Source organism: Polistes dominula, unplaced genomic scaffold, assembly GCF_049000335.1.
Source record: "Polistes dominula isolate Pdom_NZ unplaced genomic scaffold, Pdom_raw_medaka contig_80, whole genome shotgun sequence".
NCBI classification, from domain to species: domain Eukaryota; kingdom Metazoa; phylum Arthropoda; class Insecta; order Hymenoptera; family Vespidae; genus Polistes; species Polistes dominula.
The window spans coordinates 3,128,007-3,151,924 of NW_028301111.1; the positions used below are offsets into that span (position 1 = coordinate 3,128,007).

Below are 23,918 nucleotides of genomic sequence, written 5' to 3' on the forward strand. Positions count from 1 at the left end.
CACTCTCTCTCTCTGTCTTTTTTTCTTGTTCTTTTTCTTGAGTCTGTACGATCAAGGCTCTCAAGGTGAGCACTCCCGACGATACCACGAAGGGCAATCGCTTTCCTTTTCTTCTTTATCTTTGATCTAACAATGGCCTTTCTCCTTCCAGACGATCGAATCACACAACCTTCGACTTTAATACCAGATCAAACATAAAATCCCAATTTTTTTTGGTTTTTTCTTTTTTCTTTTTTTTTTTTACCGCCACTTGTCCTTTTTTTTTTGCTTTCTTTTTCCTAATTCCTTTCGACAAAAATTACTTTTGTTAAATATTGATAGGAAGAAAAAAAAAATGGAACACAGATGGAATATTGTAAAATACGTGAGCTAGGTGTAAGACAATGAATACTTGATGAAGTTAAATAATTAAACAGTTATCACACGTTTGTTGAATTAGAAAGTCGATCAGTGAAGTTGGTGAGAGATAAAACGGGTGTGGGAGGGGGATTGTCTACTCAATCCGTCAGACGGATGAGCCCCCAAGGTACGTACCGAATGAGAAGAGCTTCCGAAAATGGTGGGGTGGGATGATGGTATCGAACACCTTATCGTTTTCTCTTTTCTCGATCGACATCATCATCATCATCATCCACGTGGGGGTCTAAGAAGACACTCGGTTGTCTCTCTCTCTCTCTACCTCTCCCTTTCTTACACAGTTGTATAAAAAGCTCTAACTCAAGGATAATACTATTCTCTTGAATAATCTCTTTTGAATTTTTCTTCATTGAAAATAACACGTTAAATTGAATTGTTAGAGTTGAAGGTTTGTCGTAGTCGTGATCGTCGTTAGGTTTGCGAGGACGAGCACGATTATCACCGCCTGTCTGCCGGTTCTGGAGGACTGTGGGATCCCCGACTGCAACGTAAGTCGTTTCTCCTACGAAACCCACCCGCCCGCCACCACCGTAACTCTGAGCAGCCACCGAACGGACGAAAAACGGACAAAGAGAGTCGTCTCTTCTCGTAGCCGTATACTCGCTCAACCAATGGGAGGACGAATCGCCACGATCACCACGGACCCTCAACCGTTCTCGAACGAACGCCGTTCTTCGAGCAACCGGCTGCCTGCCGGCCTGCAGGCCTGGCTGACTGGCTTTTAGCTTTAGCTTTTGATATTGTTACTGTTGTTACTTTTGCTTTTGCTTTTGCTTTTGCTATCGTTGTTGATGATGCTGGTGCTGCTGCTAAAGCCGGCCGGCCGGCTGCTTGCCTGCCTGTCTGCTTGCCAGGTTGCCTGCCAACTCGTCGTCAAGCAATCTTCTTGCTGATACACTTGCTCAATCGATACATCACCTATTGTCTTCCCAAATTTAACATTTTTATACTCTTAGAAATAATTATTAGGGGGGGGGATGGATCATTGAAAATGCAATTACAATGTTCACTTTCCTATTATTCTTTTTGGATACAGTCACTTGTGTAACCAAGATTCCAAAAATTTCGTTCATTCTTATCGCAGAAACTTGTCTTCTAGTATTTTCTATCTTACAACATTATTGGAATTCTTTTGTCCTTAAGATTGGTACACTAGTATTATATATAATTTAGTGGTACCACTTAAATAAATATTTATTCTACTGATATTATCTATTGTCTTGTAATCCTACTTTTATTACAAAAAAAAAAAAAAAGAAAATTATAAAATATTGTCAATTTAATTAAATCCAAAAATCTTAACCTAAAACAAAACTCTACAAAATAATTCAAGATACAATTAAAAAAACATTCGAATTAATTGAAATCAATTTAATCAAATTCAAAATTCATAACTTAAAACAAGACTCTACAAAACAATTCAAGATAAAATTATATAAACATTGAAATGAATTTGGAAAGTTTCTGTTATAAAATCCTGACGTCAAATCCTGATTGATGAATAATAATTATCCAGTTTTCTATTATTTAAAAAAAAAGAAAAAAAAGAAAAGAACAAGTGACCTTATAATAACGTAACATAACGTAACGTAAAGAATTACATTTAGAAATTCCTTGTTACGGTTAGAACAGATCTACTACTACGTTAGTCAGACATGAAAATCATGGATCACGAGAAAACCAGTCGATGGTATGCAGGGAGAGAGAATAACACAGCTTTGGCTGGAAGGTAAAAGCTGAAGAGATTCAAAGATAGACTCGAAACGTGCGATTCGCTCCGATAGACATTCGTACTCATTACTGAGGCCCATGAGGCCCCTTTTTCCCCCACCCCATAAGAAGAAGAAGAAGAAGAAGAAGAAACTTAAGAGTCCGAGTTATTCGTTGTGGCAGGTGGCGTCTAGAAACACCCAACAGACCTGCAATCTATTCAAACATTTCTTTTTCTCTTTTTGTTAAACGTGTCAGAAATGATTTTGTTTAAATAACAAAAAAAATAATAACAATAGAGGAATGCATTAACAAATGAAAATTTTATTCTCAGAAAGAGAGAGAGAACTGTAAAAAAAAAAAAAAACAAGAAAAAATGGATGCAATATTCTTTGGTAAAAGAAAAATGTATATGGGGTGGTGCAAATGCACCAACCGATGCAGTTGGACAGCAGGGGGACTGCGACACGTACGAGAGAAAGAGAGAGAAGGGAAAGGAGTTTGATAGTAAGAGAGACGACCACACGACACACCGCAGAACCGGTTCCATAGGGGGTTTCGCGTAGTGACGGGATTTCGATTCGGTTCATTGCGAGTTTTCAATCAAGTCTTCGACTCTTGGAAAATTCTTTCATCCATCTTTCAATATAATTTCATTAACAACACAACGATTTTAATTATAATAAACAATAATATAAATAATATAAATAATCTAATAAACAACAATTCTAAAAATCGAATCATTATTTGATAGACCCAAAAAAACAACTCAACTGAAGATTCAAAGTTTGATGAAAATTGAACATTTGTTTGTAAATAAAAAAAAAAAAAAAAAAACCACGGATCAGAGATAGAAATTTATTAAATAATTTTGTTGGTACCATTTAGATTCTAATGAATTAATTAAGATCTAATATAATAAGACAAATGAGAATAATTAATAATAATAATGATTGAATTAATAGTAATATTTTGGTTAGAGAAAGTTTGTTAGCAGTAGAAGGTCCAATTGGTCCAATGGTTTTTCTTAAGAGAGGTGTCTTGGTTGGATGCACCATCTACTTACTTACCTACCTACCTACCAACCCACCTACCTACCAACCTACCTTCCAACCTACCTGCTTGCCCATTTGCCTTCTCCCTTACTCCTCCTCTTACTTATACTTCTTGGTTGCTTGCTTACTTGCCTGTCTGCTCGCTTGCTTGCTTGCTTGCTTGCTTGCTTGCCTACCTGGTTAAGTTTTACCCGCTCTCACCCGTTTGTACCCACCTATCAACTAGCTTGCTTGCTTGCTTGCTTGCTTACTTGCTTGCCTACCTTCGCGGTCGATTGCCCTGTGAGAGGATTCCAACTCGCGGAATTCCTCAAGTCGCACATCTTTCTGCATCCTCCGCGTTTCTTGCATATCGCGTAAAAACCATTTCGAATATTTTAACAACAGCCAGCTTCAAATTGTATTATAGAATTGAACTTTAATTTTTTTTTTAAATTGATTAATTTTATTAAGAATGTTATTGGTATTGTAATGTTTTGGTTTTGATTTAAATCATTTCTTATTGGTTTATTATATTATTAATAAAATTATTATATGCAATATGGAATTTTTATGGAATTAGTTGAATTGAATTCAACTAAATTTGGCAAACACTTGCAATATTAAAGTATTAATTACTATTATTAATATTATTATATATTATGGAATATATATTGAAGTCCTAAATTTAGTAAACATTTCTAATATAAAAGGATTAATTATTATAATTAATATTATTATATATAGTATAGACTTTATACAGAAATCCAAAATTTAGCAAACCTTTGTAATAAAGCTTTAAATTTGTCAAAATACTATTAAAAATAATCCTCCATATAAATCAGTGCAACAAGACAACATAGAATTTAATTATAATCTGTTAAAATATTTGAAAAAAAAAACAGATAAAACATTTTCAAAATCATTTACTGTATAACTTCGCATACTTAATACAGAAAGTAATTAACCAAGCTTTCATCATACATACATACATAGAAAAAATAAAATGGTTGAAATAAATCAGCAAAGTATCAGCAATTTGACTTTCCCTTTCGATTAGAGAACAACTTCTTTAGAAAGAGTGAGATAAATAATTCTAGTTCTGTAAATAATATTCATAGTTTTTCCTTAGATACAACCAACCCAAACGCACAACACTTTCATAAAAGTGCATATATACGCATTATAACGCGAATTGTGAAAGTACAAATTATTGACTGAAATGCATCTCCTCTCGGTGGTGCGTTCTGCATTAAGGTCGCGTTAATACATATATACATATACATATATATAAAGACTAGCATAAGTTGCTAGCTTGCTAGACTTTAACGTTGCAAGAGGATCGGCGGAACAGCCTTCTTCGACCCCGGCACTGACCTTGAACGCGAGACTCGAATGGTCTCCCTACTCGTCTTAGACAGGAATCGAAGTCAGCCGGATTGGATCGGATCGTTGCTTCTTCTTCTTCTTCTTCTTCTTCTTCTTCTTCTTCTTCTTCTTCTTCTTCTTCTCTCATTCTTCCATCTTTATTCTTATTTTTATAATAATCAACCAAAGGATGCTGCACTTGAAGACTGCACTGAAGAAAATTCATCAACAAAACAACTTCAAAATGAGGACAAATATATTCATTTTCATATTTTTGAATTTAATACAATGAAATATTAATATTAATAATAATAATAATAATAATCTGATGATTTATTTGATTGATTATTATAAAAAAATGAAGATGAGAGGAAAGGATGTTACCAATAGGAAAGTAGTAAATATACTATAGAATATTATAATGATTCTAAACGTACTGTACATTACTACTACTACTACTACTACAACTCTACACATGTTGTCACAAGTAAGAACGATAGCAACAATTTCTGTTACCTGATGGAAAGTTGGCCTACGTTAAACCGTACCGTAGGAATTTAAAGGGGGATATAAGTATAAGAACGCGGAGACGGGGAGTCGTTCGCGGTAGTGTCAAGCATAAACGCACCGGCACCACACCCAGTGTAGTACCCACCATTGCGAAACAAGACACGACCATGCGCAGCGTCCCGGTGATCGTGAGTACCTGTAATATCCTTCTATTAATTCATAATTGTCATCATTTTTGTTTATATATATAAAAGAAACAACAATAATAATACCAAAAAATTGGCTCTCCTGATTGTCTATTGGTGTCCCCCTTTTTTCACGTTGATTCTCGCCATCTTGGATTTTTTGTTATTCTTTTTTTTGGGGTGACTTCATAATTGTCACATTTTTGTTTATATATTTAAAAGAAACAACAATAATAATACCAAAAAATTGGCTGTTCTGATTATCTATTGGTGTCCCCCTTTTTCACGCCATCTTGGATTTTTTGCTATTTTTTTTTTATCTTTTGGGGTGACTTTTCTTCCCCTTCCAACCCTTTGAAGTTAATATCATTTTTCATAATCACGTGTACAATATGTTACCAATTATTTGATCCAAAATTATGTGAACATTTCTATGGTATTTGTTAATTGTATGGTGTACATTGTGTATTTGATTGATTAGTGTAAAATTGTCATATTTCTTTTCTAATATATATATATTTGTTAATATTAACAAATGTTTAACAACAATATGTTGTGGTTGTTACCATTTTGTTACCTTTTTCATATTTCAAACTTTGACTTGACTCACTTAATGAACAAGTGGAGCCCTCTTCTTCGACCCTTTCGTCCTATCATAACCCTACTTAATTAATTCAAATATTTGTACAATTTTTAATTACCTCAATATGTCATATTTTTATTCTAACATGTTCACCCTGTATATATCAATTCTTCCTTTTTAAATTTCTATAGCTTTGAGTCAAATTTGTGTTTATGGTTTTTCTAAATATATAAAAAGAAAAAAACAAACCCCTAACGAATTAATTGGAACATAAATAATAAAAAAAAAGAAAGAAAAATATTTATTTTACAATAAACGTTGATAAAAAAAAAATAAATAATATAATTTCAAATATTACAGTTGAACATATTTAAAATATTAATATATGACTTCTGATAATTCCGCCGCCATTTTGAATATGATCACGTTACATAACGGTAGATCAAATTACTTGTTACATACGTTATTCGATGATGGAAAATTTTTGTTACAAGAATTAAATTGAAAAACAAAACAAAAATGATATTTAATCGTAAATATCATTTTATATTAACATTTAACAAATTACGTGAGTAATGAAAAGGAGGGAGGAACAAAAAAGTAAATGGACATAAATAAAAAAAGTAAAAAAAAAATTAAAAAAAGGAAAATTGACCAATAAGAAATGTAATTGGTCGATTGGTCGAATACATTCGGCCAATCGCAGTGAACGAAAATTTATATGAATGCCGAAGTGAAAGCGTTTTCGTTTAAGAAAGTTGTTAAGTTAATATATATATATATATATATTTTTTATTATTAATACCATAACAAAGATAATTGGAACGTTATGGAAAATCCGGAAATTGATTGCAACAACAAAATTCCTTCCTTTCGTGATTCTTATTATCATTATTATTATTATCATTATTATTATCAAGAGAAATTTAGCAAACTTTGTGTTCAACATTTTGATGTAATAGTACGTGACTTAAATTCAAAGAATCGATTAACTCTTTTCACGAAATTGAAATAAAACCTTTCTCTACTTAATTTGCCATGCTTCCTTCGTGTCGAGCTCTATTTATCAAAGTTCTATTAGCATAAATCAGAATGTGCGTAGTTACTTTCTTCATTTTCATCATCATTTAACATTCAAAACGTGAATTTATCTTTTCTAAAGATAAACGAAACTATGTGTTTGAGTGAGTGTATTTAATATTTGTTGAAAGTCAATCACTCGAGAAACAAATAAAAAACCCAAAATTTATATTGATTTTAAGTCAAAAGTATATAGTCAATTTAATTATATATAATATCAATTCAATTAATATATTATTATAATATATATAATATATTAATTTAACACTAGATAATGCCGCCATTTTCAGCATACCTATTTCTACCACACTAATCAAAATGACTGGTGTATACAAAAAAATATATAATATATAATATAATAGTATAATATATAGTATATAATATATAATATTATAATTAAAGTAATATAGTATATAAAAATATATATAATAAAAAATATAATATATTAATTAATAGTAATTAATATTATATTAATATAATAATATAAATTAATATAATATATTATATATTATTAATATATATAATTTATATATGTATTATATAATATATATATAATAAAATAAAAATTAATAAGTTAATTTAATAAAAAATTAAAAAAAATGTCTCATTTAATTTCAAACGTATCAATTACGTTTTAATAATAATATTTAAATACAAAAATATATAATAAATTATATTTTCAAAATTAATCTACATATTTTTATTCATCTAAAGTATTAATAATTATGTAACACAATTATTTTAATTATTATTTAATTATCTCAAAAAAAAAAAAAAAAGAGAAAAAAATAACCTTGGAATGTGCATAATCGATGAGATAAGAGTAAGTTTAAAAGTAAGATTGATTATAAAGAAGTTATATGAGAAAGTGTAATGTAACTAACAAATACATTGATAAATAAACAGAGAGTATCACGAAAGAAAAAGAGAAAGTGATTTCGATATTGGTGGTGGGCCTCAGAGAGACATTAATGCTGTCATGTAACATATATACGCACACACATATATGCGTGTGTCGCATGCATTCTCTTTTATATATATATATATACACGTTTATAGGCATTACCATTTTAATTCTACTGACATTTAAGTCGATCGTACTTGTACATGTTGAAAATACTTTTGAACTTCCCGTATTAAACAACATTTGGTAGAAAACTCGTTGAGAGATTCGAGAGAATCGAACCAGGAAAAGTTTAGTCAAGTAATAATAAAAAAAAAAATGTTTCTTCGAAAGTACTGATAGATAATATTATTTTTGTTGTTTTTTGTTTTGTTTTTATATTCAATTAGTATTACGTGCAAACCTAATTTGTTGCATATAAGCAAACTAAATTAATTCGTAATTGAATTGAAATCCTTTTAAAGAAGTGTTAAGCAATTATTTTTTGATTAATAATTATATTATTTATTGACAAAAAAATAAAGAAGAAATAAATATTAGATAGTCCCAACAAATGTCTTCCTTTTTTTTTCTTTTTTTTTTTTGGTAATAAGTTGCACAATATTTTATGCGTAATATTTTTTATATTATTTTATTAAATAATATCGATTTTATTCTATATTACCCTTGTATTTTACTATATATTATTTAATTATAAATTTAATATATATTATATAAAATAAATTATTGAAAAAAGAAGAAATTTATGGGACGATCTAATAGAAAAAGAATAAGAATAAGAATAAATAAATAATAATATAATTAATAATAATTGTGATTTAGTTATTGGCGTGCGTCGTAGGACTCGCTACGACACAGTTTACGGATGGAGGAGTTGGTGGTAACCCACAAAGAGGCCAATTTCCACCTGCAGCTATTCGATCTGCTCGATATCAGAGGTTACCTGTAGCACGACCAAGTGCACCTTCACAATCGGTATTAGTTAATCAACGATTACGTCGTCCAATTACGTTCAGGTATACACTTCTTAATCTCTTAACTGTTATTATATAAATACATTTATAAACTTATATAATACATAATTAAATTCTATTATCAGATCAAGAGGAGGTGAAGATGGTCAAACAACAGCATCATTTCCAACAGTGAGACTCAGTAGACCAGGTGTACTCCCAGCAGCAATTCCATCATCACCGAATTATCCTCAGCAGGTAAAACCAGTGAAAGAGGATAGCGAGGAAGATGAACGTTCGCGTGAAGGATTCCGTGATCAACATGAACGTGAGGAAGATCGTAGTTTTGAACCGGACGAGGATGAGGAAGAAATTAGCGATGAAAATGTTTCCAGACCGATCGGTAATACAGGTTCGAGTGATTCTCAAAGACAATCCAGTGGTCCATCAGCAACACAACAGCAACAATCATCTGGTCCAGGACAATATCGTCCTTCTTATCAAGCGGCATCTGCTCCGGCATCACCACCAACTGGTAGAGGAGGTTCATTAGCTCAACAAGCACCACCTGTTCAATATCGAACAACACCAAAACCTACGAAACCAAGGAAACAACCGATAGTTGAAGAATCACCGTTTAAAGATCAAATTAGAGGATCCCCACCTAAACCTTCTAAACCAACACAGATTTATGATAGTCGTGGCAAGAAACCGGTAGCACAGGTAGGTTTTTTAATGATTCAATAGGATACATTGAATCGTTGTATATATTTATTTCTTTTCAAATTAGATAATAAGAAGATATCGTAACGATAATGCTGATGGTTCGATCACCTGGGGTTTTGAGAACGATGACGGTTCGTACAAGGAAGAAATCATTGGTACTGATTGCATAACTCGTGGCAAATATGGTTACGTTGATCCGGATGGTCTTAGACGTGAATACACTTACGAGACTGGAATTAAATGTGATGAGGAACAAAAAGAAGAGGAAGAAGAAAATGGATTCGTTGATTATCAAGAAAACAAATTAGTCTTACCCGATGGTAAAACGATTGATCTTTCGAGTATGGGTAAGAAACAATCACGTCGTCCACGACCTACGTATGGACACTGATGATCCAGATTATCAAGTTTACATTTATTTAGGTCATAGTAAAAAAAAAAAAAAAGCTAACATACAAATTTGAATAGTTCAATCGAATATTTCTAGAAATAGAAATACTTTGAAATATTTCATGAATTTATCAAGAAAATTCCTAGTATCGACAGTTCTGATTCTAGAAATAATTTTGTTCTGTATATTTTTACACACACACACACACACACATACATAGAGACAGACAGAGATATATGTGTGTGTAACTTCTTTCACGATCGAAGAATATTGAATAAATTTGTAATAAGGAAAGTAAAGGAGAGAAAAAGAAAGAAAATGGAATATTACGGTAGGAAAAAGAAACGTGAAATACGCGTTAGGGTTGTATTTATCATCATATTTTTTTGTTTTGTTTTGTTTAGATTCGAGAAAGTTAGTTAATAATCATCTGCTTTGAATTTTTATTTTTTATCAATCCCATACCACCCCTTAAACTCTGCCATGCACACATTCACGTCGACTAATGATATAATAAATTAGTTATTTAGTTTGATATATCTACGACGTGTATATTTATACATATTGATGTACCTGTATAATCGAGTCGATCGAATAAAAAATAATAAAAATATCATTTACAACGTAAACATTGTATATTCGACACTATTTTCAAACGTTTTAATAATTTACTTTCATAACGATTATATATATAATATATATATGTATATAAATTACGTGTCACGTTGTTTTTGTCCGCAATGGACACCTAAACTACTGAACTGATTTGAATAAAATTTTGCACAATGTGTGCAGTTTCATTCAACTTGAAAGATAGGATAGTTTATATAATATATATTATTATTATATTATTATTATTATTATTATTGGGATTATTTGGTCAACGTGTTATTATTAAATATTATTTTAATACGATTCGCGTAATATATATATATATATTTCTTAATAAGTAAATACTTATTACAAAGCGTTGGTGTCTCTTTTCTATTAACAAAAAGAAAAAAAAGAAAAAAAAAAAATAAGAAACAAGAAATGTTATTTATAATAATGCATATGTTCTTGACAAATCTAAACGATGACTCATCGAGATTCCATTCCGATATGATGCATCGTAAAACAACATTCAATTAATTAATGATTGACCTCCATAAGTTGAACATTTTAACGATACGCAAAACTAATGTGCAATATACAGAGTGAGATAAAAGTTTGTGTTCCTTTTTAAATAACTTGAAACAAAACTATGAACTCTTTACTTTTGTTATAAATAATTATTATATTTGTATTGTTATTATTAATTGGCATTAAGAACTGAAAAGTTCATTGCCGCAAATATCAAATCCCCCGCCGCCATTGTTCTCGTCCCTGACAACGATACTTCCATTCGCGGTCTTCGTATCCTATTTCTTTCAGGTCCCTTCTAATATTATCCTCCCATCTAACGTTATATTTGTATTGGTTCGTTGAAATTATTCAGAATACAGTTCTCATGAAAATCTATTGTTTTTTGTACAAGTATAAAAAATATAAATAAATTTCTTAGTAAATTAACTTTTATCTTACTCTTTATATATATATATATTTTTAAAAAGTCTTTAAATGAGTATAATGGATATGTATTAGTTTGTACGATATAAATACATAAAATGATGATCACACGTTGAATGATCTCATATACTCATATATGATCTCATATCAAAAGATCTTTCTATGAGATTTAATAATCATTCGGGTTTTTTTTTATATTCCTCTCTCTCTCTCTCGCTCTCTCTCAATTCCATCATCATCAACTTTTATAGACGTGTGTCGTATATTTTCAAACAAATACCTAGACAAATTTAATACGCAGGACTGGTAACAGTTGTCACTTGTTTTGGCATATGTTGACCCTGAGCCAATGCTCCACTTCTAACTGCAATAAACTTTAACCATGCGTCGTAACCATAAGCTACCATAGCACAAAAACCGAAGAACTGTAAAACAAAAACAAAAACAAAAAAGAAGAAGAACAACAAATAGAAATTTATAGAAATAGAATTTTGTTTATTTGAAATCATTTTGATTTAATATTCTTACCGCTGCAACGGCAAATGATTCAGCAATTCGGCCATAATCGGCTGCCAAGGAAGCAGCCAGAAGATAAAATATCGTCCAAATTGAACAGAATATGAGTTCCTGTAAAAACAATACATTTACATTTACATTTACTATTATTTGACAAGTTTTATCAGTAAAAAGAAAATAAGATCGTTGATCTTTTCTTAACGAGCAATTAGAAATCAAATAGCATAACGGTTAAATACAAAACAACAACAAAAAAATTAAAAAAAAAAAAAACTACAGTTATTCTTTCATTTAATTTCTTATAATTATATATACTTCTATAAATACACTAAACTTTCCAAACGAGCTTTCACTTGAGAGATCACTGTAAAGAAAAAGTAAGATAGAAGAAGAAGGTAAGAAAAACATAATATAATATAAAAAAAAAAGTAAATGTGCGTGGGTTTACACGAGAAATGATAGAAGTGAAACTATTATTATTATTATTATTATTATTATTTAGAAAATAATGAATTAATTTGATCATTATACAATTAATTTTAATTTAATAAAGTTAATATTAAATTTATTCAATAATTTTCAATGAAATATTTGATTAGATGAAACATATAGATATGTAATTTGAGAAAAAGAAAAATTTATTCTTTACATGGATTAATTAATTAATTAATTCTATCTCTCTCTCTCTCTCTTTTCATTTCATCATAAGATCTTATCATTACAATAACCTTGAGAAAGTTTCATTTGAACAAAATTTAATATCTTTGTGTGATATTTAAGATGCATACAAATGTGATTCAACGTTTTAAATGAAATATTATTTTGGTAACATCATAAACATACGATATGATAACATCATATATAGATAGGAGTCATTTTAATGAGACAATGATAACAAAAAGATATTTTTACTTTTTACGAGCAATAATATTAAACGAAATTTGTATTGAAAAATAATATTATCTTACGATTTTCAACCATGGAATTTTGGAGAATTTTTCAACGATGTGAAATAAATAAAGTACAAGTAATACACCGGTGAACCAAAAACCACCCATAGCAACTGTATTAAACCATCCTCCTCGACTATGGCTACTGTAAATCGACACGGTGATGCATATGAATCCCAAGAAATTTAATATCTGTAAAAGAGGAAACAGGGGGGTGTTAGAAATGGGCGAATGGAATGATTTCATTTGAACTGGTTTTTTTTTTTTTTTTTTTTTTTAATACGTAGGCGTACGTTTTCATACTTACCACTTGTAAAATTTTGAGAATACCAGGTAATGTTCTCATATAAGATGGATCAAATCGTACATTTGGTTGAATGGTGGTCGTCGTAGTGGTGACGGTTGTTGTAGTATGTTGCCCAGGAAATCCTTGATCCATTTTTCTTTATTTTGTTTTAATATCTAATTACAAAAAAAGAAAAAAAGAAATTACAAATTCATTTTACGTTTAAACAAAAATTGTATGAATTCTTCTAATTAAATTCTAACACTAATGTTAACAAAACATTTACTGTAGTATGAATTAACGTGTTACATCACTAATAAGTCGTAAGTGGTAAATGGACTGTAACAAATGTATATGTTACAAAAGATAGATAGATATATATATATATATGTTATAAATGAGAATATTCAACAGGTTTGCATGATATGCTAAGAAGTGGCACAAGTAATCCTTTTTTTTATTTATGCATACTTTTGAATTTTTTGTTTAAATATCTTCACTTAAAAGGTCACCAATACCTAGTCACCTTTAATCTACACCTCGCAACACGTCATCGTTTTATATATATATATATATATGTCATCCTATTTATACAAAATTACATTCAAATAAAATGTATTTTTCAAAAAATATGACAAAACACCGCCCCGATTGATTACGTCCGCTATCGTAAAAGGCGTTAACGCGTTTGCGTTGTTGAGATAAAGTCAAAAAAAGGATCAACGATACAATTTATCTGATGATACTTACGAAAAGTAATTAAATACTTCTTTTTTTAAATAAAGATACATAAATCAAATAACAGAGAAAGAAAAAAGTCAACACAAATATAAGAACGAAAAATAAAATTCACAAAAAGTCAGCCATGTTTTTTTTTTTACTTTAATTATCCAATCGTAAAGGAGATCAATTTCGCGCCAATTTCAACCAATCACGATTTTCGATTAATATTTATTTGTCATTATTATGAATCAAATGAATACTTTTTTATCGATTGTTTTTTTTATTATTTCTTTTTTTCAAATGATATTAATCAAAAGAATAAATTATTATAGACATAACTATAATAATCTATGATTCATATTATTGAAAAATCACCGTAATTTAACACACTTTAGATGCATACGCACGTATGCACGCACGTAACATATATATATGTATAAATGATTTGAGCATGCGTATTAAACGATAATAATAAAATGTATCTAAATATGCCGTTTAAAATACAATTAGAAATCTTGTCTATAGATCATCGTACAATCATAAAAATTCATTTTCTAACGTAATCGTAATATCAGGAATAATAAAAAGAAGCATTGAAAGTAAAGTATTACGATGATCGTTAAACTAGTCGGCTATAAATTGACTGTAATAAGTCGTCTCGTAATACTATTGTAAAAGATCGTAACACTTTCGCACGCATAATACCCACGCACACCTTAAAGAATTAAATATGAAACCAAGCGCGTTATCTCAGCGAATTGTCACGCAATCAACTTTTTTTTAACACTATATTGTAGGATGACGTTAAGAAGACGAGTATAATTATGTTAATAATGACAAAAAATACTATACCAGACGAAAAAGTGACAGTCGGTAGTCATTTAATAATCAAATCACTGTCTATTATTTTTCATATAGGGTATACTTATAAAAAAAAAAAAGAATTCAATGCGAGTGGCCATCATTGTACTACGTAAAACAATAAATGTATTATTTATATTTTTTACTACAATTAAAAAATAATAATCGATTCTCACGAAATATATCGAAAAGTTATCATGCGTAACACGTGTGAGCTACTATTAAAACCAAAAGAGAAGAATCAACAGACGAAAATACATTTATAACCCTACCACCATTGCAACTATACCATCACAACGACGACGACGTCCGTTAAAATAGGTCAACGCTTTCGAATAGAATAAACTTACCTACAATGCGATTCAAAAATCGCTCCTTTCTTATTTTCTTCCTTTCTTCTTTCTTCTATTTCAAGATCACGCGCGATTTATTTTTTCTTTTTTATTCCAAGTCGGTAATAATGAGAATGGTGATGATGTTGATGATGATAATAACGATGACACCATTCGTTTTTATATTTTCTTCCTTTTTCTTTTCTTTCGTTGTTCAACTAGGATATGAAAGTTACTTTATAATACCACCCAATATATTCACGAACGACGTACTTCTTTAGCAACTACCTGTTTGTACGGCGCAAATTTATCAACGATCTATCAATTAATTTCAAACAATCACGTTGTCACACCAACGATTAATTTATAAGCGAATACTTTTGAAAACTATTTTTTATGCGATTTAATTAAACACAGTATATATATATATATATATTCACCTTCTGTTTCTATTTCGACAGTAGCTAACTTGATCGTAAATACTGTATACAAATACGTCGTACACATACACTAACACGCACGTCACACCCAATTATACTATAGTAAACTTATGTAGCGACACGTTATATTTTCGAGCCCGTCGTATTTTTTTCCTTTTTTATTATTATTTCTTTCTTTCTAATGCAACCTACCTATTGGTATAAATATGCACCACTACTATGCGATGACACGACTAACGAGTTCACGAACGCACCGAATAGCGCCAGGTTACCTTTACCCCCACTTATTTACTCTCCTGCATCTACATTAACATTTAATCAAGTCAAAATTTAATCACAACGACACGAAAAAACACTCGATTTTCTTATCGATCTATTTTATATTCCTCATTTTATTTCTTTAACGCGTATTTTTTAAATTTTATTACTATCTACGATATAAGTATGTAATTACTACTGCGCATGCGCTGCATGTATATGCTCACTACTGCGCATGCGTTGCATGCACGTGCTCCGATCAGTAACCACGAGATGGCACTAGACTTACTGCGCATGTCATGCCCGGTATGCATGCGCTCCGATTTCTAACCACGAGATGGCAGTTAACCTCTGCGCGTATCATGCGGTGCATATGTAGTGTATTTTTATTCAAGTGGCAATCAAAGTTAGGTTATAATAGTGCATTTATAACAATTATTATCTGTCAACAATTATTAAAAAAATACTAGTGGTAAAATATTCACGTTTAATCGTTAACCTAAAAGTTAGTTATTATTATTATTATTTATTGGTGCGATTAATTTCATTTTTAAGGAAGTGTCAAAATTTGTAACAATGGAACGAAACGTACGTTGAATTATTTTTCGATTAAATCAATAGGTTATGTTCAAAGGTGTTGACTAACGCGATATTGATTTGTTTAATTGTAATCTTTATAATCAGACCGAACATATAAAATAATGGTTTCTACACGTGGACCTAAATTTAAATTCTGTGATGGTGAAAAAGTGCTCTGTTACGAGCCAGATCCCACGAAAGCTAAAGTGCTGTATGATTCTAAGGTAAGAAAATTTGTATTCTAACCTATTCAATATTTATAATTCCTATATAATTATTTATAGGTCTTAGATGTTATTATAAATAAAGATCAACGTGGAAGAAAAGCAGTAGAATATTTGATACACTTTCAAGTGAGAATCTTACAATGCTTATTTGAACACTCCTTGTATTATTTTGCTATGTCTTAAAATGTCTGTTTCTTATTTAGGGATGGAACTCATCATGGGACCGGTGTGTAACAGAGGAATATGTTTTAAAAGACACCGAAGAGAATCGACAACTTCAGAGAGACCTCGCACAGAAAGCACAACTGCAACTGTATATATACATATATATATCTTATTAAATCAAACTATTGAATATTTTTTTTCTAATTCATTAATATTTATCATTAATATTATTTATGTAGATCTGAAATGTAATTGTAAACTTTTTCAAGAACTCTGTAACACTCTTCAAAATTTATTCAAAAAAATTCATCTATCTAAATAAGGGGTGCCTACTTATATCGCCGAGAACGTAAGAAAAGAAGTCACAAATTATCAGATCGACTAAACGAATCAGAAAGTCAAGAACCACGGAGGAGAGCTAGAAGCGGTGGCAGTAGAGCTACTTCTGCTACTACTGGATCTTCTGAAGATGGTAGTTCAGGACAACAAGCTGATTATGACACAGAAGTATGATCCAAACTTATTATAAATCCCATACGTTGTTATAGTGCAAGAATTTACAACTTAAAAAATACATCTTATGTGTGTTTCATTTGTAGGAAGTTATTACAGAAGAAGATAGCGAAAGTAGTTCAGATTATGTCGGTGAAAGCAGCGATGATGAAGGTAGTGGTGGTGGAAGTCAATCTGGTGCAAGTGTTAAGCCAGGAGTTGATCTTGATATAGGTACCACCCTGAAAAGAATTTTGGATTTAGATCATGATTTAATTACTAGTAAAAACAAGGTGATACTTTTGCATTATGTATCCTCTCGCATGTATTATATATGTAAATATTGTGTCAATTTTTTAATGATTGTTTTTAAAATATCTTTTAACATTTTTTTCAGTTGGCTGTATTACCTGCACAACCAACAGTTTCAAACATTCTAGAATCATGGGTGCAACATTTTACTACAACACGATTAACAAACATTCCAGACAAACCACAACGAAATAAAACTAATAATTCCATAGAAAAAACAATAAATGAAGTTAACATATGCAGAGAAATAGCAGATGGATTGCGTATATATTTTGATTTCACATTACACGAACTTTTATTATACAGACAAGAAAAAGAACAATACTGTACTTTGAAATCTTCATTTTTATACTCGGAACAAGTACAAATAATAAAAGAAGAAACGATCGAGTAAGTAATATGAAACAAAATTGTTATAACACATTTATGATAGTCAAAATTGATAGATTTTTATATTTGATAAGACATACAGATATTTCAATCAAAGAAGAATTCGAAGATACAGAATATGCTCATTTACCACCATTTCAAGAACACGAACAAGACATGGAATCTACTTCAAAAAACACTATTAATTCTAAAAGAAGATTAAGATCGTACAGATTTGGTTCTGTCGATGAAAATAGACAACTACGTTCTTTCGACGATATTAAAACTGATCCAGGAAATTTATCGAGGTATTATTTTCTCCTTAGTGTATTTATAAACGCGAATATAAACATGAAGAATCAATGACAAATTGTATTCAATAGCATAGCAAGTACTAGCTCCAGATGTTCTAGTCCACGTGGTGTAACACTGAGAATGCCTGTTATTCCTTCTGCCCAAATAAATGCTTTACTACAACAATCCAATAAATGGAGATTGATACCAGATTCTTCAACGTGTAGTAATAATACACCAAATCCTTCAACATATTATGGTGCTATTCATCTTACAAGACTATTTGGTACGATACAACTCATTTACTATAAAAAAATGTTAAATCCTTGTATAAGAAACAATTAATTTATTTGTTAATTTTCTTTTATTTCAGTGATATTACCCGATTTGTTGCAATCCGCTGATATTCCAAATAAAAAATTAAAACTACTAATGAAATATTTAGATATGTTTCTCAGGTAATGAAGAAAACATTATTTGAATGATTAATAATATTAAACGATGAAAATAACATAAGTTTATTTACAGTTACTTGGAAATGCATAGAGAATGGTTTGGAGAGCAATTTTATATGCAAGTAGATAACCAATCAATGATACAAGCAAGCAGCTCGTGACATAGATAAAAATTCGGTATAATATATTGTCCATTTAATCTAATATAAAACTATAAGACATACCAACATCAACTTATATGTTTGTATATGTTATATCGAAGATTACAAATTCTAAATAAATCATTTTTGTGATATAATATAATACTATAACATATATATATATATATACATTCTCTTTAATAGTATTAAATTATAATAAAAATATATTAATATTATTAAATTATAGAAATATAAGAAAAGTAATCATCAATGAATCTAATGAAATTGTAAATAAATTTTTATTCTAATTAACGTGTGTAATTGTATCTTAATTAAGTAAATGTATAAAAAAAAAAAGAAAAAAAAAATTAATGAATTATAAAAGATATTTGCTGTATAATAACAGCAGAATATAATAAGAATACAGGAATATCTTATCTTAATATATATATATATATAAATTACGTGTCACGTTGTTTGTCCACAATGGACTCCTAAACTATTGAAACCGATTTTAATCAAATTTTCCACACTGTGTGCAGTTTCATTCAACTTGAAAGATAGGATAATTTATATCTCAATTTATATTTCGCAATATTTATTTTATATGCGAATTATTTGTAATTGTATAATTTTTTTTTTTTAAAAGATATTTTATCAAAATAATCATCACATGTATTTTATTAAATTTTTCTTAACAAATGCAATTGAAGTGCATCAAGATAATTTCATAATAAAAAAAAAAGTATTTGAATTGATTATATATTTGAAACATACTGAAATGTAGATAACAATTATAATCATAGTTTGTTAAATTGTTTATCATATGAGCTTGCATTTAATTGGTCGATTTGCTAAATAAAAGTGTTAATAAAGTTATTATCAAATGATATAAAACAGATCGTGTATATATATATATATATATATATATATATATATATATATATATATATATATATATATATAATACGAATAGAAACGACACTAGCGCACCTATGACGAATAACTCGTTTGTTAGTTGAGATTGCTTTTCTATATAAGATTGTTTCCCCTAAGGATTGTAGTATCATCATTTTTGCATTTTAATCAAGATCATCTTACCATTTAACATTTGGACAGTCTAAAGTTGAACTCTTAATATTTCAGATAAGTTATTTCTTTTTTCTTTTTTTCATTCGTGTAATTGCCATCTTTCATTTTTGTTCTTTTTTAAATATTTTTTTAGATTAAATACTTGTATTTATCTTTCATGTTTTTTTTTCTTTTTCTTATTTAAATGTATATTTAATCTAAAGTAGAAAAAGTGATGATTAATTAAAAAAAAAAAAAATTATCATCCAAAAGTGAATTGATATTTTGTCAATACAAATACTTAATATTATCTTACAATGAGATAACTTTTATATATAAAAAATATATATAAAATTAGTAAAAAAAAAAAGAAGGATTCATATATTTTTAATAAAACAATCTTAAACATCTATTTTATCTAAGTAGAAGATAATTAATAATCTTCTTATTGACACTTAATTTTTGTAACATCTTGATAAATCAACATTGCAAAAATTAATTCATATTATAATCTTTTTTATTTACATTATAATCAATTATGCAGTGCATTTGACGTGATTATTTATTTTTCAAAATTATTCATTTGACTAGATAGTTTCATTCAAATTAAAAAAAATATCAGTTATAATATTTGAACACAATGTTGGACAACGTAGACAAAAGTCTTCTTCCTATTAAAGCACATTATTTCTTTTTTAATGCCGGTAAATATAAACGTTAAATTAATAACAATGTTAACATTAGATATACCACCATTTTCATTATACTTATTTCTACCACACTAGTCAAAATGACTGGTATATATAAAAAAAAAATGCTTTTTGAATTTTACTTCCAGTCTTTATTTATTCTTTAAAAAAAAGTAACAAAAAATGTTTAACAATAATAATTTTAGTAGACATTTTTAATTAACAAAATGCTTCATTATTTACAAAAGTCAAATGTTACATGAAGTAGAAATTTTAAATTAAAATGGCCTGACCAGTCAAAATGACTGATCTGGTATATCCAGTGTTAATTATAATTTGAATCATTTTAATAATATTCATAATTTAAATAATTTTATTAAAATTAAATAATATTTTCTTGTTTATTTATAGCAACCGGTCCAATAGTGCCATTTTTACCAACGATAGCAAAACAATTAGGTTTTTCAAGCAGCTTGGTTGGCACAATTTATACAGTATTACCCATATCTGGTTTGGTCGCTAAACCATTGTTTGGAGGATTAGCTGATAAATTTAATCTTCCTAAAACTTTTTTTTACTATTTCAAGTATTATTGATCATAAGTCTTTTCTCTATTCATTTTATACCTCAGCCAGATGCAAGTACAAATGTTACTTTTACATGTCAGGGAGATTTATTTTTAGAAGTACGTTCTAAGGAAGGATTTTCTACAGATGTATTAAATTCTATAATAACAAACAAGGAAACTATCAATAATCCAACATGCCAGGTATATTATTGTATATATATTAAAATATATATTATATTCAAATCTTGAGATAATATTTTATTATATTGTAGTTATCTTGTAAAGCTTCTAAAAGAGCTTATGAAGAATTGTGCCCATGGAATTCAAAGTACTGCGTTACAAATGCTTCTAATATTTTACCAAATGAAACGTTTGATTTGAAAGCAACGATTAACATGTTCAAAGATTTACCTGTTGTAAGTTAAATAATTACTTACGTATATTAACGCAACCTCAGCAAAATTTCACATTACAATGATATGATATTTCTTTTTTTTTTGTTATTTTTTAGGATGAACATTTTACAACTCTCAAAATTTCTAACTTAACTTTTTCCAATGGAATTACCCATGTACCAGCTTGTAAAAAATTATTACAAACTTCGTGTCTCGCTACATGTCATCATCCAGCTTTAAATGAATTGTTACGTGAATCTGACAACTATAATGAACATACAACACCATCTTCTCATCAATTTCATTTATTTTTATGGGCTGCTACAGCAAGTTGGGTTTGCATGGCAGTTATTGTTAGCATTGCTGATTCTATTTGTTTCAATTTACTTGGTTTGTATTACTTATATTTCTATTTACAAAATTAATATTTATAATGTTAACACATGTGATAATACATTAATGTTATATTTGTTAGGAAATGAGAGAAGAAGTGATTATGGTAAACAAAGGATGTGGGGCAGCATTGGATTTGGAATTTTTGGTATAGCAGCAGGATACTTGGTGGATGTTTTTAGCGAAGGACAATTTCAAAAGGATTATACATGTATATTTTTTATCATGTTAATCTTTATGATTCTTGATCTTATGGTATCATCTACATTGCGAAAGGTGTGTTCGAAGTAATATGGGTTGACATTATAAAAGCACAACTCTGCTTACTTATCAAAAGAATCCAAAATTGGCAGGTAATGGGAGCAAGCAGTATCATTACAGAAAAATCCTGAATGTTCTGATGAACCATCGATGCTGAAGGAGCTGTTAACTGTCGCTAAAGAGCCTAACGTGTGGATATTTGCATGGTGGTGCATAGGTGCTGGAATGTGCACAGGAGTAGTATGGAACTTTCTATTTTGGCATACTGAAAATTTAGCTACAATCTCGCAAACTAAATGGCTTAAAACTTTGCAAGGTCTATTGACTGGTATACAATGTTTCTTAGCAGAATTGCCATTTAATTTCTTGTCTGGAACTATTTTGAAAAAACTTGGCCATATTAATGTTATGAGTCTTGTATTACTTATTTATTCTATAAGGTATATAAAATCTCAAAATAATTAACTTCATTTATAAATAAATATTCTTTTCAAATAATAGAACATTTTTTTTTTTTTATTTGAAGGTTTATGGCATACAGCGTAATAACAAATCCATGGTTATTCTTACCTTTGGAAATATTTCATGGTCCATCATTTGGTCTCTGTTGGCCAACAATGGTATCCTATGGTGACAAAGTAACTCCTCCTGGTACTCAAGCTACTATACAAGGCTTAATAGGTGCTATTTTTGAAGGAATTGGTTAGTTCATATTTTCCTTGTATATTATATAAAGTCAAATGTAATGTTAACAATGTTGTTGTTGTTGTATGTAAATTATTATTTTAGGTGCATCAAGTGGTACTTTATTGTGTGGATGGATAATGGACGTATACGGAGGTGTTATAACATTTAGAGTATTTTCAGTGGGTGCTCTTGTATGGCTAAGTATTTTCTGGCTCATGCAATTAATATTACGCAAACTGTATACTTCACAACGATGTCATAATCGTGAGTAAGGATATTTTATATTATCCCTTAATTGTCATATCAAAATATGGTACTTTTAACATTTGTCACTTTTCATTATTCCAGATCTAGTTAGCTATGCTAATCCAGATGATGCGATTTTAATGACTATTAGCCAGGAATTGCAAACATATTAAAATAAAATCAAGATTAATCGTTTGAGTCCCCCAAGTCGCTCGCTCAATCATACTGTTCAAATTTCATTGACATTTGATGACACAATGTTCTTTTTTTTTTTAAATATCACTGACAATGAGACTTAAACGATTAATACAAATTTAATCTAATCATACTTATTTTTCTATTGTAGTGTGCGTAGAAGGGTAACATAAGAGATAATTCACATTCGACAAAATATTTAATTTCAAGTTGATCTTGATTGGTTTTAAATTATGTACTTAAAAATATTTAAAATATGCATTGACATCTGTGATGTTAATCAATATACAAATCCCACTGTTCTTATTTAATTTTGCAATGAGATATACTTATATTATTGACGAAATCTATAAGTATCAACATTATAGTACAATCAATTACAGTATATGCTTTTTAAGATGAGTGTAAATGTTTATAATATAATAATAATAATAAAAAAAAGATCATATTATTATGATCATATAAATAATTGAGACCTAATTTTTTTTTACTTTAGGTGGAATTCAAACACAATTATACAAATATATTCAGTAATTTGAATTGAACATTTATTAATACTTACGTTTATAAAAAAAAAAAAGTAATGGACAAATTAGTAAGTTGAA

At 29.2% G+C, this 23,918-nt stretch overlaps 4 protein-coding genes and 1 long non-coding RNA gene across 10 annotated transcripts; 3 read left to right on the top strand and 2 right to left on the bottom strand.

Moving 5' to 3' along the window:
- Nucleotides 1-4,018: 4,018 nt before the first annotated feature.
- On the bottom strand, nt 4,019-7,195 carry LOC149031149 (uncharacterized). Its single transcript, XR_016177982.1, has 3 exons — nt 5,312-7,195; nt 5,046-5,235; nt 4,019-4,740 (listed from the first exon to the last, which is right to left on the bottom strand). It is a non-coding gene; the product is annotated as an uncharacterized LOC149031149 (long non-coding RNA).
- On the top strand, nt 4,816-10,490 carry LOC107071023 (uncharacterized). The gene is given in 5 exon segments (XM_089176604.1): nt 4,816-5,069; nt 5,072-5,227; nt 8,614-8,807; nt 8,891-9,467; nt 9,535-10,490. Coding segments are annotated over 5 exon segments (1,275 nt in total). The 5' UTR covers nt 4,816-5,048; the 3' UTR covers nt 9,862-10,490.
- On the bottom strand, nt 10,220-15,914 carry LOC107071016 (CKLF-like MARVEL transmembrane domain-containing protein 4). Of its 6 annotated transcripts, none has more exons than XM_015329667.2 (6): nt 15,518-15,908; nt 15,096-15,295; nt 13,183-13,337; nt 12,894-13,067; nt 11,938-12,036; nt 10,220-11,834 (listed from the first exon to the last, which is right to left on the bottom strand). In XM_015329667.2, the coding sequence occupies exons 3-6, from the start codon at nt 13,312-13,314 to the stop codon at nt 11,700-11,702; spliced, it is 540 nt and encodes a 179-aa protein (XP_015185153.1). In that variant the 5' UTR covers nt 13,315-13,337; nt 15,096-15,295; nt 15,518-15,908; the 3' UTR covers nt 10,220-11,699. The 6 variants fall into 6 exon arrangements, with proteins under 6 accessions (XP_015185153.1, XP_089032731.1, XP_015185154.1 ...); XM_089176605.1 differs by having other exon boundaries at nt 15,366-15,908; XM_015329668.2 differs by lacking the exon at nt 15,096-15,295 and having other exon boundaries at nt 15,518-15,914.
- A 196-nt stretch (nt 15,915-16,110) lies between these two features.
- Nucleotides 16,111-19,087, top strand: msl-3 (male-specific lethal 3). The gene is made up of 11 exons (XM_015329665.2): nt 16,111-16,363; nt 16,460-16,578; nt 16,639-16,707; nt 16,785-16,894; nt 17,070-17,253; nt 17,346-17,531; nt 17,636-17,940; nt 18,015-18,227; nt 18,303-18,499; nt 18,587-18,671; nt 18,742-19,087. Exons 2-11 carry the CDS (start codon nt 16,477-16,479, stop codon nt 18,827-18,829), a joined length of 1,539 nt encoding a protein of 512 aa, XP_015185151.1. The 5' UTR covers nt 16,111-16,363; nt 16,460-16,476; the 3' UTR covers nt 18,830-19,087.
- A 739-nt stretch (nt 19,088-19,826) lies between these two features.
- Sugb (Sugar baby transporter) lies at nt 19,827-23,782 on the top strand. The gene is given in 10 exon segments (XM_015329678.2): nt 19,827-20,583; nt 20,980-21,132; nt 21,135-21,337; nt 21,409-21,552; nt 21,648-21,921; nt 22,007-22,200; nt 22,306-22,625; nt 22,712-22,887; nt 22,975-23,136; nt 23,221-23,782. Coding segments are annotated over 10 exon segments (1,761 nt in total). The 5' UTR covers nt 19,827-20,519; the 3' UTR covers nt 23,292-23,782.
- The last annotated feature ends 136 nt before the right edge of the window (nt 23,783-23,918 follow it).